This window comes from Martes martes (genome assembly GCF_963455335.1).
Source record: "Martes martes genome assembly, chromosome: 2".
Classification (NCBI taxonomy): Eukaryota; Metazoa; Chordata; class Mammalia; order Carnivora; family Mustelidae; genus Martes; species Martes martes.
In genome coordinates, this window is record NC_137889.1 from 199,053,392 (window position 1) to 199,069,661 (window position 16,270).

Genomic DNA, 16,270 nt, shown 5'->3' on the forward strand with positions numbered 1-16,270 from the left:
TGTGGTCATGATTCCAGGGCCCTGGGATCGAGCCCCTCATCGAGCCCCTCATGGAGCCCTGCATCAAGCCCCGCATCGGGGGGTCCCTGCTCAGCGGGGAGTCTGCTCTTCCCTCTCCCCTCCCCACTCCCTCTCCCTCTGCTCACTCTCAGATAAAGAAATAAAATCTTAAAAAAAAATTTCTGGGGTGCGTGGGTGGCTCAGTGGGTTAAAGCCTCTGCCTTCGGCTCGGGTCATGATTCCAGGGTCCTGGGATCGAGCCCCACATTGGGCTCTCTGCTCAGCAGGGAGCCTGCTTCCCTTCCTCTCTCTCTGCCTGCCTCTCTGCCTACTTGTGATCACTGTCTGTCAAATAAATAAATAAAATCTTGAAAAAAATTTTCTGTCAAATAAGAGTTCGATTTAATTTTTTAAATTTCTCTTTTTTTGATCTACCAGCTGTCGGGCGCTACCCGAGATCTCCTTAAGGTACCTAATCTGGTCTCCTGACCTTGTAGTCTTGGTCTGGAAGCAAGAGGACTGGAGGCTGGACCCATCCTCCCAGTCTCTGTGGAAGCATTTCTATTTAGCACCGGCTGCAGGGAAGTTTGGAAAATTAAACTGGTGACACTTTTCAACCCCACGTCAGCTACCTGTGCTTTAGATGAGAGCAGCCTTACTTGTGTCGAGCGGAGAGGGTGACCTGGCTGCTTGGGAATATGTTCATTCCTACTCCTCGAACTCACTTTGATCCGAGGGAGAGAATTGGCTTTGCGGGTTGACAAAAGGGTACCACGGACTTCGCAACTGATCTGATCGCACCAGGTGCGCCAAAGGTCTTTCTCTTAATAAACCTGTTTCCACTGTGATGTTCTCTTTAGACTGAAACTTGGTTCTCCTTCGTAGCAATTTTCTAAAGGCTCAAAGAAATGATCGACTCCCTTCAGATGATGTTACTCTATACCTTAATTTTTTTTTTTTAACAGCAGCACCTGGCACTTGGGGCCAGAGAAGACTTTGTCGTGGGGGACCGTGACAACAAAAAATGTCTCTAAATATTGCCAAATGTTCTCCGTGAGAAGAGGGAGCAAAATCCCCTCCAGCTGAGAACCACTGACCTATACAGATATTTTCATTCATTCCTTGGAAGAGCAAGACAAGGTTGAGAATTAGAAGCAGAAGATACAGTTGTCGTTGGGATCTACGTTAGAAATAGGGAGATAAGGGAGATAGACTAAAGCCATTGATTAAAAAAAAAAAAAACCAATAATACAATTTCAGATATTCACCTAAGGAATTTGGATTTTGTTTTTCAGCAACAGAGTATCCTTAGAGGATTTTTAGAAAGAGAGTGGTATCACCTGGGTGGCTCAGTCGTTCAGCATCTACCTTTGGCCCAGGTCATGATCCCAGGGTCCTGGGATGGAGCCCGGCGTCAGGCTCCCTGCTCAGAGAGAGGCTTGCTTCTCCCTCTCCCACTCCGCTTGCTTGTGTTCCCCTTCTCGCTGTGTCTCTGTCAAATAAATAAAATCTTTTTAAAAAGAGTCTTTAGAAAGAGAGTGATATCATCGGATTTTTCACATAAAGAACATTCTCTTGATCTTGGGGTGAGAGATTGAAAAGACAATCGCTGCCACAAAACCTCGGAGACGGTAACCACGTGAAGTCAACCTCGGAGGTGGGAAGGAAGTGACAGCCCGGCCCAACGCCAAGGCGCTAAGGACACGTCATGCCCACCTCTGCCGTGTACTTTGCGCTGGTCTTCGGTTTCCGTATCGACATCGCCATGTGTGGCTTCCCTTGCAAGTCAGTCACCTTTTCGCAGTAGTTTCACTTTGTCCATCTTGAGTGTGTTGGTTTTTAGTCTTATTTACCACAGGTTCCAGCACCCCCCACGCCCTTCCGTGCCTGTTTCCTCTTCACAAGGGGTTTACACGTTCAAAGGAACCTGCTCGGCCAGCCCCGGGGCGGACCTGGCTGGGGAGCTTCGCCTCATTGGCAGGAGTGTCTTTTAAGTCTCCCAGGAAAATAATAGAACAAATTTGGGGTCTGGTGGTTAGATGCCACGCATTCAAAATTATTATTTTCTCAAAGAGAAGATGGCAGAGTCAACAGCCTAGGTCCTCCTCTCCACAGCGTGCTCCTGGTGGGCAGGAAACTCGTCCAAAGAGAAGAGAAATCTAGAGTGTAGGGCACTACCTGAGACGCCCGTTGATTACGTGATAGACTAATTTACCCGTTGGCATCTTCTCTCACACAGCCTCTCTCTCATTTCTTTTTATGTTATCAACAGAACAAAGGTTTTGTTTGTTATATACTTGGAAAAAATGTGTTCCTTTTGAAGCTTCATTGCTTTAACGATTTCAGGACAATAGATGCGAGCAGGGAGAAAAAAATTACGCCATTTTGTTTTTGTTATTTATTTTCGTGAACATTTAAATTGAAAGCTACCAGATATCCAATACAGAAAAGAAAGAGGATCAGAGGAAATGACACAAATCTCCAACAACTAGAAGTCTGATTAGGGGCACCTGGGTGGCTCAGTCAGTTAACTGTCTGCCTTGGGCTCAGGTCGGGGTCCCAGGGTCCTGGGATCGAACCCTGGGTCAAGCTCCCTGATCAGTGGGGAACCTGCTACCCCCTCTCGCTCTGCCCCCCAACCCCTGCTCATACTCTCTCTCACTCTGTCTCTCTCTCTCTCAAATAAATGTTTTTTCAAAAATAAATAAAATTTTGATTAAATAATTTACAATAAATCCATAAAATGGAACACTAAGCAATAGGAATTTGGTTGGCAAAGCAATGTGTTTCCCACACAGGGTCCAAAGTAGTGTATGACGTGGGGCTACAAGCAAATGGTCAAGAAAGATTTCTTGAGGCGTTTCTGGTGCAAAAAGGTGGTTTTATTATAGCACAGAGACAGGCCCCGTGGGCAGGAAGAGGTACACTTCTGCTGTGTGAAGCTGGTGGTTATATGCTTCATGCTCAAGGGCAAGAGGACATGCAGGGAGTATTCGATCATAGACGTCTTCTTCGAGTTTCTACTCCTGAAACTACTTCCGCAAGATTTCTCTGGAGCTTATCGTTCAGCTGGGTGGTGACTATTGGTGCGACGTACCAGCCGTCCTGAGACCCTTTAAGAATGTAGCAGCCAGCACGTATTTGATCCTTATCAGAAGGATTCAGGCTGTAGGTCAGCCTTCTGGGCCGAAGATGAACATCTTTCTGCTTCTGTCCCTCTTCGGTGTCTGCAATACTCACCCACTGACGGAAAATTATAGATGTTTCTCTGCTTCGTCTCCTCCAGTACTTCCTCTCCCTTAACCCTCGAAGCCCTTTGCTGTTATTCCCTAGTTAATAGTTGATGTCCCCGCCAGGCCATAAGCTTCAGGAGAGCAGAACCCCATCTTCGAGCCGTGGCACCGAGGCCGGTGTCTGGCTCATGACCCGTGGCCAGCAGAGAGCTACCCCGTCAGTGGGTAGCGAGTGCCTTGGCCTAAGGAGCTGAGCTCGTTCTCCATGACCCCTGCTTCCTTTCCAAACTGCCGACGAACCGTCCATCCGTCCTAGAATTTTGCCTGGGATCATCATCAGGCCTGTGGGATCTGCCACTTTCTAGTTTGTGACTCTTTGCTTCCTTCCTCGTTTCGGTCCTCGGTTCGCACAGTCTTCCCCCGTTAGAGCGTTAGCCCTTCGAAGCCGGGGACTGGGTTCTGTTTTGCTCTTCCGGCAAGGCCCAGGGAAACGTTCTGTTCAACGTGAGGCCTTTTGAGACAATGAACGACTGGACAAGTATAACCTCCTCAGAGAATGAATTAAGAACTGGGGTCACTGTAAGTTTATCACAACCGTCACCTCTCCCTTCCATGGGCCAGGCACTGTGGTAGGAGCTGAAGGTCAATTACTTCTTTTATTCAGCACAACAATCCTCTGCGGGAAATACCCATTTTACAGATGAGGCACCTTCAAGTCTCAGGGACTCGTCTCAGGGACTCACTCTTGGTCACCCACAGGGGAAGATAAGGCATCGGAATTGGAACCAGTGTTTCCAACTCCAAGATCCATGCTCTGACTCATCGGTGGCCATCCCCTCCCCTTCCCTCTAGACAGAGTTCTTCTCTCAAGAAGCAAACCAGGGACTGGTGTATCACGTCCATCCTATGGGTCAGATGATGAATCAGAAGGAGTCCCGGAAGGACAACTCGCTCCGTTAATCTCCCAAATTATTCCCGTTCATGTAGACCGTGACCATGACAGCTACTCGACAACATAGCCTTTGGATGCCGCTGCCCTTGGTTCCTCGACAAAAGCAACAAGAAGAAAAAGTCGCAAACTCTGATCCAAGGCCTGTGAATAGCGTCTTCAAACCACCCAGGTCAGGAAGTCTTTGGATAACGTCTTCCCCATCCTGTTTGGCTTTTTTTTTTTTTTTTTAAGTAAACCACACAGAGGGAAACACTGTTGAGTACCTCCTAGAGAGATTCTTTCTCTCGTAGAGGGAGACCCATAGGGCAAGTAAAGAGAAGACACTAACGGAGAGGAGATTTGAGGGGATTAGAAGGATAGTGAGGGCGCGGTTGTCCACAATCTGACCCTCAGGACAGAGGAATGATGTTTGACTGTCCTGACAAGAAGCTTCTGGTTGACAAATGCTGTCTGGAATTTCCTCGCTGATTTCTTACCCTCACACCGCAGGCCCTGAACCCTGTGGTCCACTATGCAAATGCAAATTACCTGAATCAGGCTGCGTGACTCACCCAGTCCCCTTTAAAGCAACGCTGGCTTCCGGGGGGGCCAGGACTGCTCAGGGGGGGAACCATGGCTCACAGGCTCCGCTTCTCCTACCGGCTGTTGGTCTGCTGGGCGGCGGTAACTGCGGCAGCAGGTAAGGGTTTTGCATTTATTCTCCTGTAGGTCCCTAATTAACAAGTTCTGTGAAAAGACAAGATTTGGTTCCATGACTATAGATATCCATCAACCGGAAATGATTTTGTCAGCTTCCAGCAGCCTGTGTGCATAAAGGAGAAAGAAGCTAAAATTTATCATCTGAAGACCTTGGTCCTACTCTCAGCCCTCTAACTGCATGATGTTAGAAGTACTTAACCTTTCTGGTGCCAGTCCCCTTGTATGGGAAGTGACAGAAAGAGCAGTGACGATGGGGTTTATGAGGACCGAACGAGCTATCGTGCGAGAAAAGCTCTTCCAGCTTCTAACACTGTGCCAGTCATTACTGTCGTAGAGCTAACAATTTCCACCCTTACAGCAATGTCCACCTCTCACTATCCCCAAGAGCACAGTAATTTTGAGGCTGTTTAGTCTCTGTTTGTTAATAGATTTAATTCATCGCAACTAGTTATTTCACAGTTCACCTTAGTTCCAGAACTAGATACTGTTCAGGGAGACGAGACCCAGAATCAAACCAAGTCCCTGCCGGCTTTGCAGGGGCTCGGCCAAACCCTACTCATCCCCCAACACATTCTTTGCTCCCCTCCCCCAAGGCTCACATAGAGTGGAGAGGGACAGAGACCCCATGGCTGGGGATGACCACCAGAGGTCACCTTGCCCAACCTCTGCCCGAAACTCTCAGAGCGGGAGGAGATGTTACAAACAACACCAGCCCCGTTCCCAAGACCAGACTTCCAAGCCTCACCTGTGGAAGGTGATATCTCAAAGAGGCATTGTAGGGGCACCTGGGTGGCTCAGTTGTTAAGCGTCTGCCTTTGGCTCAGGTCATGATCCCAGGGTCCTGGGATTGAGTCCTGCATCGGGCTCCCCGCTCAGTGGGGAGCCTGCTTCTCCCTCTCCCAGTCCTCCTGCTTGTGCTCCCCCCACCCCGTCAAATAAATAAATAAAAATCTTTTTAAAATAATAGATAGATAGATAGAAAAATAAGGCATTGTAAAACAGAAGTAGCCACCCGACATCTTTCCAGAAAGTGAAGCCCCTTCAGGGGGACCCTTTGTAAATATGCAACTGAAGGAGTTATAATGAGATTGCAGGTTTATTCACATCTGAAAACCACTAATTAAATGGTCCGATTTGACTTCTGGATTCGGCTCCCGCTTCGCCACCGCCCCTCCGACGGCTCGGAGACCCTTCGGGTGCAGCGTCGCTCTGTCGGGGCAGCCTGGGCTCCGGTGGCGGCTCGCGGACCCAGGCCGGGGCTCGGCCGTCTGGCCCCGCGAGGGTGTGGGGACTCGCCCCGGCCTCTCCCTCCTGCGCGGCCGCTGCCTCTTCCCGCTCTCACGGCCTCACTGCAGCTCTGTCCAGCCGTCACGACAGCATCGCCCCACAAAGGCTTTCTGAAGACCCAGATGGGAACCGCAGGCCTCTCTGTCGCGGACGTCTGTGAATCGGGCACCAGCCGTGGCTCGGGCCGCGTTCCGCTCGCTCGGTGCCCAGAGCCGTGTCTTTGCGGCCCCGACCCTCCTCCGCTCCCGCGCCGGGCCTGGGTCTGGACCAGCCGCGCGTTTGCCACAGCGCCCGGCACCTGCGCCCGGGGGAAGGGGCCAGGGGGGAGCACGGGATGGAGACGGGCCTCGGTGACGCTTGCTGGCCTCCAAGCGCTTTCTCTGGAAAACTAGAGATTTGCCAAAATAGCCGGTCATGCTCAGTTGCCCGTTATCGTGCGGGAACTCATCACAGGACCCGTGTTCCTTTCTGGGTCACCTCCGGAAGCGCCCACGATGCCACGAGCCGCGTAAAGGAAGAACCGCGCACTTGAACTCCATGCATAAAGCTTACTTCTCTTAAAAATCAGTCCTGTTCATCACAAACCGGCTGTTGTCTGCCCAGATAACCACAGACTGCAGGTAATTGTGTGTTTGTTTTTTTTTGTTTTAAAGAAAAGGAACTTCTCATCCTTAAAAAAAAAAAAAAAAAAAAAAAGTCATAGTTGTTGGTATGCTATGCATTTCATGTCTAGACTAAAATAAATCCACTTAAAGTTGATATCCAAACTTCAGGCAATATTTTGGCTTGATGTTTTATTATACTCTAAGTTTTAAATGTAAGTTATTACTGAAAAATTTCTGGGACTGGAATTAAAAACTCACTGAGCTTCACAAAAACCTACAGAGAGCCTTCAGCATCTGTCCGCCATTCATCCAACTTCTTGACTATGTCCTGGGTGGCTCAGTGGGTTCAGCCTCCTGCCTTCAGCTCAGCTCATGATCTCAGGGTCCTGGGATCGAGCCCCGCATCAGGCTCCCTGCATAGCAGGGAGCCTGCTTCCCCCTCTCTCTGCCTAGTTGTGATCTCTCTCTCTCTCTGTCAAATAAATAAATGAATCTGTAAAATATGATCACATGGACCCACGAAAATGGAGCTTGTGTTGATTGAATCTTTCCATAATGTTCAAGATGAGTAATAACAGTAGAAAACACCTAGTAAATGCGTACTGTGGGTCAGACGTGTTCTGAGCTCTTTACATACCTTATTTCAGATAATATAACAAGCCAGTGAGTATTATTCTGTCCTTTTTAGAAATAAGGAAAAGAGACTCAGAAAAGTTAAGGAACCTGTCAATGGTCAAGGTTCCCAAATGGGAGAACGCCGGGAGCCCGATTCTAGAGTCTGTGCTTTTACATGCTGTGCTCTTCTGCTTAAAGTGTTCTCAATCTGCTTTGAAATATGTGGCCTACTTTGGTCTGATTAAGTCGCCGAAGGGCTCTCATGTGTGACCTTCAGTGCCTTGGCGGCATGTCAGTATGTTACATATTGAAAAACATTTATTTGTAAGGATCACATTATCCCTGAGAGGTGGAAAGATGGTAACTTCTGCAATGACAGGAACAGAGATTTCTCTCAATCGGTTCCATTCCACTGCAGGCCCTGAGCGAGGAGTGAGGACACACTGGTCTACAGGATGGCCATGTGGGTATTTCAGTGGACGAGGAATATAACCCCTGAATAGTCATAACCTGACTGATGAGTATTCCAAAAGTGGACACCCAGGGTGGTGTGGAACTATACTGCCAAGAGCCTGAAGCCAGCCTCAGGGTAGGAAAGGCCTCCCCGAGGAAATGAGGCATGAAATCTGCTTAAGAGTAAGCCAGGCAAAAAGAACAGGAAATGGTGCTTAGACCTCTGGAACCAACGTGGTAAAAGCTTGGGACCATTGATGCTTTTGCCAAATTAGCTTTTGTGGAGTAGAAAAATCACAGTCAGATTCCAGTAGATGAAATATGAGGGGAGGGGTGGGAATCGAGCTGGGACTCTGTAGACTTCTCTCTGAAGTGAGAGAAGTAGGAACCAAAGAAGTTCATGGCCGATCACTGAAGTTTCCTTTCTGAAATACGAAGCGAGGTAGTCTACTTAGAAAGGCAGAGAGACTTTTGAAGAGAATTCTTCAAAGGACTGAAGAAGAATGAGAATTTTGAAGAGGCTTTGAGAAGAATGCCAAAGCTTTAGAAGACAGCAGGAATGGAGCAGAACAAGGAGAAACAAAAGAATGGGTGAGCAGTGTCAACTCAGCCAGAGCTGGAGACCATGAATGGCATCAACCTCCTCACTCAGATGTGTAGCCTTACCCTGGGACAATTTCCCAAATCAATCCCTGTGGTTCCCACATTTCAGACCACTTGTGCCGGCCAACCAGTGACCTGAAATCGTCATCATGTATCTAGTTTGCCAGAAGAATGTAGTTTTATGTGGTCCTGCCACATTCTTGGGTTGGATACTGGGACAAGCTTGTATCTTGATCTGGAGACCTTGGAAATACCCAGAAAAGAGCCCTGAACACTGCTGGATCTCCCAGAATTAGAGAAAAGCTGCCTGACTGGCTTTCATACCCTGTCGTCATCAGCAGGATTTCGTGAGTAGTCTCAGGTTTAGGAAATGAGATGAGCACAAGAGGCGGGTGGTTGATTTGTTTTTAACAGCTGGAATACAAGCATACTGAGTAGCAGAGCTCGGGCTTAGCTAAGTCTGATCTGATAACAAAAATGTCAAGATGGAGCTTAATAATAAAGCTAGCTTCTCCGCTAGGGACTGGATTCTCATCTTACAGAAAGTTTTCATGTTACAAAGGTTCAGAACTATTCTAACTGTGTAGGAGAAAAGAATGAGTGCTGTGGGATTTAATCATCTTCTGTGGTTTAAAACAACTTAATCTAGTTTTAGTCATAGGATTTCAATACTCAGTAGGCTGGTGGGTATGCAAGAAAGGGTATTTCATTCAAGGAATAGATGACCATTCAAATTAGCTTAAGAAAAGAGTAGAGTTGGATGTGGAGTGATTACTAACAGCCATGTCCATGAACCTTGAGCACAGCCAGGCTTCAGAAGATCAGCCCTGGAAAGTCAAGAACCAAGGCCACTCTCATCACCAAACTGTTACCACGCAGTCTCTTGTCTCTCTTTTCGGGCCTTGGGTGGCATGTCAGTATGTTACACAGCTTCTATGGAAAGAATGGCTTCCCTACTTACTCAGCGTTCAACTGGCCAAAACCTAACACTCCCGTCCTTGCCCTACACTTTCTACTACCATCTTCCACCAACTGCCTCTCTTTGTTGAAATTCTCAAATGAGAAACTGATTGGTCATTGGTCAGCCAATGAGTGAGCTGAGTGTCCCTCAGCCAAGGACGCCTAGGGGTTCCCGGGGGTTGTGGGTAAAACAGAGTCTCCAGAAGGAGCTATGAACACGGGCAGGCAATAGGCATATCCCGTACGACCAAGAAATCTGATCTAGGCTGTTCTAAAGGCAAGGGGAATCCAGCTCTTTGTCAGCACTCAGCACTCTCAGCTTCCTGTAGGGACTTTGTTTTTCCATCATGCACACTCAGCCCTTTCCAGGCCTGTATCGTAAGCCTCCAAGAAAGGGAAGGAGTGATTTTCCGAAGGGAAGCTCGCTATTTCATAGCCCATTCAGTGGGATGATACAGAGAAGTAGAGAAGACCTTGACACCCGAGTCCGATCCAAATTTCTTCTCAGAAACTAATTTCATCCTGGTTCTCAGTGCTTGTTCCCCTTCCTCACTGCTGGGAAGTGAAGCGGACGTCTTGAATTAACAGCCTTTGGGAAGGGCGGTTATTTTTATTTTCTTAACGTTAAATCTTTTTCTCCACTGAATTTCCTTTATTCAGTTATAATTTACGAACAATAACATAACAAATCTTAAAGGTACAGACTGATCACATTTTATATATACACGTATATGTATGTTATATGTGTAAACATGTGTGTAAATGTGTGTGTGTGTGTGTGTACCTCCACATCCATGTGACAACCCCCTGGATCAAGATCTCAAGAATTCTACGTTTTCCACAAAATTACACATACCCTAAGTGTAAATTGGTTACTTTTTTGAAAACTTTTTAACCATAGATCGGTTTTTTCTTGAACTTTATATAAGTATGTACACTTTTATGTCCAACTCCTTTTGTTCAACGGGATGCCTTCAGGTTGTTGTGGTAGCATCTCCTCCTTCTCATGGCTTCTTTTCATCGTGCACACACAGCTTGGTTAGCCATCCTCCTACTGATGGACACTGGCCCTGTTTCCAAGCTTAAGCTGATATGAATGAGGCTGCCAGAAACGTTCCCGAGGTAGTCTTTCGGAGATGCTCGCACTCATTTCCCTTGGATGCATTCTCCAGTGCGGGACTGCTGGGTCATGAGGTGTGCTCATGACTCATTCTGTCGGACCTTTGCGGTTTTTTCAAACACCTTTTAAGACTTCTCTAGTTCTCTCTCCCATTCTTCCCACCCTGCTGCCACCTAAAGTGTGTCCTTTCTGCTTCTGTGATCAAGCCTGTTTCCTGACTCGCCCACTTCTCTCCACAGGACAGAAAGAGGGAGTCACCCCTCCTGCAGGCTTGCAAGATAATGGAGAGCCTACAGACTGCCGGGTCTTCACACTCACGCCTCCACCCCCCAGGAGGAATCCGGTGACGAGGATCCAGCCCGTCACAAGGACACCAAAGTGTCCCTTTCATTTTTTTCCATGGCAAGGACCTAGAGTCCCCATTAGGTTTCCACACAGACCTTTCCTTCCTCGGAGGTGCAACCACCGGTTTCCGTTTCACCCATTTTTTTGGCCGCACGGTCGCCTTACTCCTCATTATAGGTATTTTCCCAGGGGAAGACTCTGGAGAGGAAGCTCCTCTGAGGAAAGCAGATGGAAACGAGCCGTCCCAAATACGCGGGAGCAAAAGAAGCCAATGGCGCCGAGAAGACTCTAAACCAATTTCCGCTTTCTTCTTCCAAACGAAACCAACTGGACTTGAAGTATCTTAAACATCACAGACTAGAAATTGTTCTTCTTGTCGGCAGGGAAGATACTGGTCTATAGGTTATTCAGTTTGCTAATGGGAGCAGTAACTGCATTGCTTTACTTTATCCCCAACTGTTAAGATCACAGGATATTGATGCAAATAAAATCCTACAACAGGTGGTTCCGGGAATTCCTATACATACCGAGATGACAGAAGAATCAGCTCTCTCTTCTAAATTAAAGTGAAAAACATTTAAAGAAACTGATATAAACCAATGAAAACATTAATGACACCTTTTTTACTCACTGGAAAATTTACAGAGTAGGGTGCATTTACAAAGTGGACTTTAAAGGAAATTGCAGAAAACTGAAAGTTTTATTTTATTCTCTGTTTGGCAGTGGTGTAGATAGTGGTTATTCATTTATTTTTTTATTGAGGTGTAATTGATATAACATTCATATTAGTTTTAGACTGTGCAATGTGATGATTCCATATTTGTATATATTGCAAAATAATCACCACCATAAGTTCTGTTAGCAACCATTACCATACACAGTAACAATTTTTTTTCTTGTGAGAACTTTCAAGATCCACTCAGTTTTCTATCAACAACAACAACAAAAGAATTATAAAAATTAAAGCAAAACAAATTACGGGGAGTCTAAGATAATACCTTGAAGATATCATAAACTAAACTACCTAACTTAAAAAACTATTTTTAACTATAATATCTAAAGTTACTTTAATGCTGACTGTTTAAGCAACCCCCACCTCTCTCACTGTTTCTCACATTATCTTGTCCGGATATTAGCTTAAATTGTATAGTTCCCCTAAAATTTTCGACATGGGTCTAGGCCCAAACGTCTGATTAAAAGTTTACGTGGATGTTCTGATGACTCTAGAGCTCCATGGACGTTAAGTTCACTCAACTCTAGGAACCCGAGAGTGCAAGAGAAGTAAGTCCCACTGACCGCATTCGTTGAGTATCTCTCTATCCATTCCATAAAACACTGCCTCCTGTTTGTGCCACTCACCTTTCCTGGAACATAGAAACTTGGCTTTTGCATGTGAGGTCAGTGGTTTGCACCTGTTCCTCCCAAGAACCATGTGCAAAAGTTGCTGCTGCCGTCACTGTTTTGACAGAGGGAAAAAAGGAACATGACATGAGGACGTTGGGAGTGTTGCCTGGGGGACGGAGAGACTGAGAGACCGAGAAAACCACCACCCTGTTCTGCCATATGAAAAGATAAAAAGGAAAAAGGATAATTTCCTTCATTTACTTCATAGCTAATTTTCTTATAACAGATATTTGCTTCAAAATTACGGGCTTAAATAAAACCTATATTTGAAATCCTCGCTAAGAAACTCTGTATTTTGTAATATGTTTGCTCACTCTTTTGCTTTCTTTCTGACTAGAGGGGCATAACCAGAAAAGGGCCAACACAGGGACACCTGGGTAGCTCAGTCGGTTAAGCATCTAACTCGATTTTGGCTCAGGTCATGATCTCAGGGGTGTGGGGTCGAGCCCCAGGTCAGGTTCCACACTCGGCCTGGAGTCTACTTCAGATTCTTTCCCTCGCCCTCTGCCCCTCCTCCCACTTGTGTGCACGTGTGCTCGCTCTCACTCTCTCAAATAAATAAAATCTTTAAAAACAAAAGAGAGAGGGAGGGAAGGAGAGAGGAAGAGGGAGGAAGGAAGAAAGGAAGGAAGGAAAAAAGAAAGAAAAGGGCCAACCTTGGGCAAACTTGAAGACAGGGAAAAGGTTTGTGTTGGACTCTCACCTCCCTTTCTGGACCCCCTTTATCCCACCATGTGCTCACAGGGCCACAAGTTGCCCAAACGAACTTCTCGGACTGGGCTTTCTCTCCCCAGACATGAGAATTTTGCAACCCCAAACTCAACTGTTCTGAAACCTTGTCCGTGAAGACCTGGCTGGTTTGACAGATAAACCTCAGGAAACTGAGACAAACTCACCAGCTTCAGGGCTTCTCTCACTGCCTCTGTTAGAGAAGGCGGCCTGCGCCTATAGTGTTTCATAGCAAGGACTGTTTTCAGAATAAGTCCGGGTATGACTGCATCATTCCCCACCCTTGACCATGCATCCGGTTGCCTATATGAGAGGTAGCCTACACCTGTAATGGAAAACACATGCTTTCATGAATTAAAAAAAAAAAAAAAAAAACACTGCATCCTTTTGCCTAATAAATTGTTCTTTAAAAATACAGTGATGGGGCACCTGAGTGGCTCAGTGGGTTAAGCCTCTGCCTTCAGCTCAGATCACGATCCCAGAGTCATGGGACTGGGCCCCACATCAGGCTCCTTGCTCAGCGGGGAGTCTGCTTCTCTCACTCCTCTGACCCTCCCCCCTGCTCTTGCTCTCTCACTCTTTCTCTCTCTCAAATAAATAAATAAAATCTTAAAAAAAAAAAAAACAGTAATGCTGGGGTGTAGGCTCTGCCCTCCATGCAGAGTCCATTTAGCATTTTCTCTTCTCCCTCTGCCCCTCCCCCTATTTTCCCAATCCTTCCCCCTTCCAGTAAATAAACAAATCTTTAAAAAAAAAAAAATACAGGGAAGCCTAGCAGGTGTGTTGACTCAGGATGAGAACAGTCTTCATCACTAATACTGCAAAGTGAATTTATTTATCAAATATGTTCCTCTTAGGGGCACCTGCGGTGGCTCAGTTGGTTAAGCCTCTGCCTTCAGCTCAGGTTATGATCTCAGGGTCCTGGGATCAAGTCCCACATTGGGCTCCCTGCTCAGCGGGGCGCCTGCTTCTTTCTCTCCCTCTGCTGCTCCCCCTGCTTACGCATGCTTGCTCTCTCTCTCTCTCTCTCTCTGTGTCAAATGAATAAAAGAACTTTGAAAAATAGACGTTCCTCTTAGTATACAGGTGATACTTGTGGCTTTTGAAGCAATGGCGGGGTGTGATAACCCTTGCCTGCATCTTCGCTTTGTGGTGTGAACAGCTCAGGCAAGTCTAAAGTTCCAGGCACACTAAAGAGGCGTGACCTGAACCTAATCATCAGACAAGCCCAGACTGAGGAACTTTGACAAAACACCTGCTGCGTACTCTTTAAAAGTGTAGATGTCATGGTAGACAAAGTCTAAAGGAGATTAGAGAGACACGAGGGGCACCTGGCTGGCTCAACTGGAAGAATGTGTGACTCTGGATCTCATGGTAGTGAGTTCAAGCCCCATGCTGGGTGTAGACATTACTTACTTACTTGCCTACATACATACATACATACATACATACAGTTAAAGAGACAAGATAACTAAATGTAACATGTAGTCCTAGAAGTGGGAAAGAGAGGAGAGATTGCCAGAAAAGATATTGGGACAGCTGGCAAAATTTTAATGTGGACCATGTGTCAGGTAATAGCCTTAATGTCAGTGTTAAATTTTCTGAATTTGATGATTATGTAAGAGAACATTCTTACTTGAAAATATGAAGTATTTGAAGTATTTGACTATGATTTCTGCAACTAAATCTCAAATTACTCAGGAGGCAGCCAAACCAGGAGAGGAAGGACACACAGGCTGCGTGGGGTTTGCTACTAAATGATTGGTTTGTGGTGCATTAAAACACCAGGGTTTGCTAAGCTCCTGATTAAAAATGAAAAATTCAGAAAGAGTGGAATTATTTTATAAATGTTACCTTATGGCATCTGGAAACTTACTTTAGGAGGTGTGTAAGTTTTCTGGCACTTCTATCACCAGAAGCCACATACTAGGCGGCTTAAACAATCCGAATTTACTTTCTCACAGTTCTGGAGGCTGAAAGTCAAGCATCAAGATGTCAAGAGTTTTCCTCTGAGGCCTCTCTCCTCCGCTTGCAGACGGCTGCCCTCTTCCTGTCTCTTTACATGGTCTTTCCTCTGGGCATGTGTGCCCAGTGTTTTTCCTGCATATGCAAATTTTTTCTTCTCTATTTTTTTAAGATTTTATTTTTTTATTTGTCAGAGAGAGAGAAAGAACATAAGCAGGGGGAGCAGCAGAGGCAAAGGGAGAAGCAGACTCCCCACTGAGCAGGGAGCCCGATGTGGGACTCGATCCCAGGACCCTGGGATCATGACCTGAGCTGAAGGCAGAGCTTAACTGACTGAGCCATCCAGGTGCCCCTAAATTTTCCCTTCTTAATAAGGATACCAATCAGATTGGCTTAGGGACCACTCTAAAATCCTCATCTTAAATCACCTCTCTAAAGGTCCTATCTCCAAATATAGTCACATTCTGAGGTACTGGGGGTTAGCACTTCAACATATGAATGTTGGGGGATAAATCTGGCCCCTAATAGGAGGTATCCAATCTTGATAACAGTTAGCAACTAAACTCCCAGAAATGATCTAGAGAAAGCTGGCTTTGATTCTAAAGAAAAGAGTATTACAATGCTCAGGTACTTTCATACATAAAGAAATAAAGAGAGAATCAGCACTTTCCTGTTTTAAGCACAGAGCATATTTGACTTGTTTTTATAAATAAATAAATAAATAAATAAAATGTAAGTAACTATCAGGTTCCTAGTAGAACCTCCAGGCTTGTTCTAAAGAGACACAAAGAAAACAAGGATGGAAGATCCAAGAAAGAGTAGACAGAACTGAAACAATGTGCTTGGGCCACTGGTTCCACATACCGCAGCAACTCCTAGGATCAGCGCCAAGTAAAACCGCTGAGTCATCATGAAACAGCTCTAAACTGGGGACACCAAGTCCATCCATAGTAGAATCGATGAACCAATTGTTACTGTATCATATACCCAAATACCGCACAGCAAGGCAGAACCATGGATTACAGCTTCACACAACAGCATAAATCAATCCCATGAGTTCATGTTGACGAAATGAATTCAAGTGCAAAAGAATAAGATTTCATTTATATGAAATTCAGGAACAAGCAAAACTAATCCATGGTGACAGAGGTCAGAAGAGAGATGACTTTTCATGGGTAGTTGGCTGAGGAAAGGTAAGAGAGCCTACTGGGAGCTGAAAATATTACAGGTCTATACATTTCTAAAGACTCACCAAGCTATATGCTTAGGGTCTATATAGCTTGCTATATGAAAGTTATCT

The 16,270-nt window shown here is 45.9% G+C and overlaps 1 protein-coding gene across 1 annotated transcript; it reads left to right on the top strand.

Moving 5' to 3' along the window:
* Positions 1-4,797: 4,797 nt before the first annotated feature.
* On the top strand, positions 4,798-11,164 carry ODAPH (odontogenesis associated phosphoprotein; the record flags this gene model as incomplete). The annotated part of the gene is made up of 2 exons (XM_080796382.1): positions 4,798-4,864; positions 10,767-11,164. 2 exons carry the CDS (start codon positions 4,798-4,800, stop codon positions 11,162-11,164), a joined length of 465 nt encoding a protein of 154 aa, XP_080652508.1.
* Between the last annotated feature and the right edge of the window lie 5,106 nt (positions 11,165-16,270).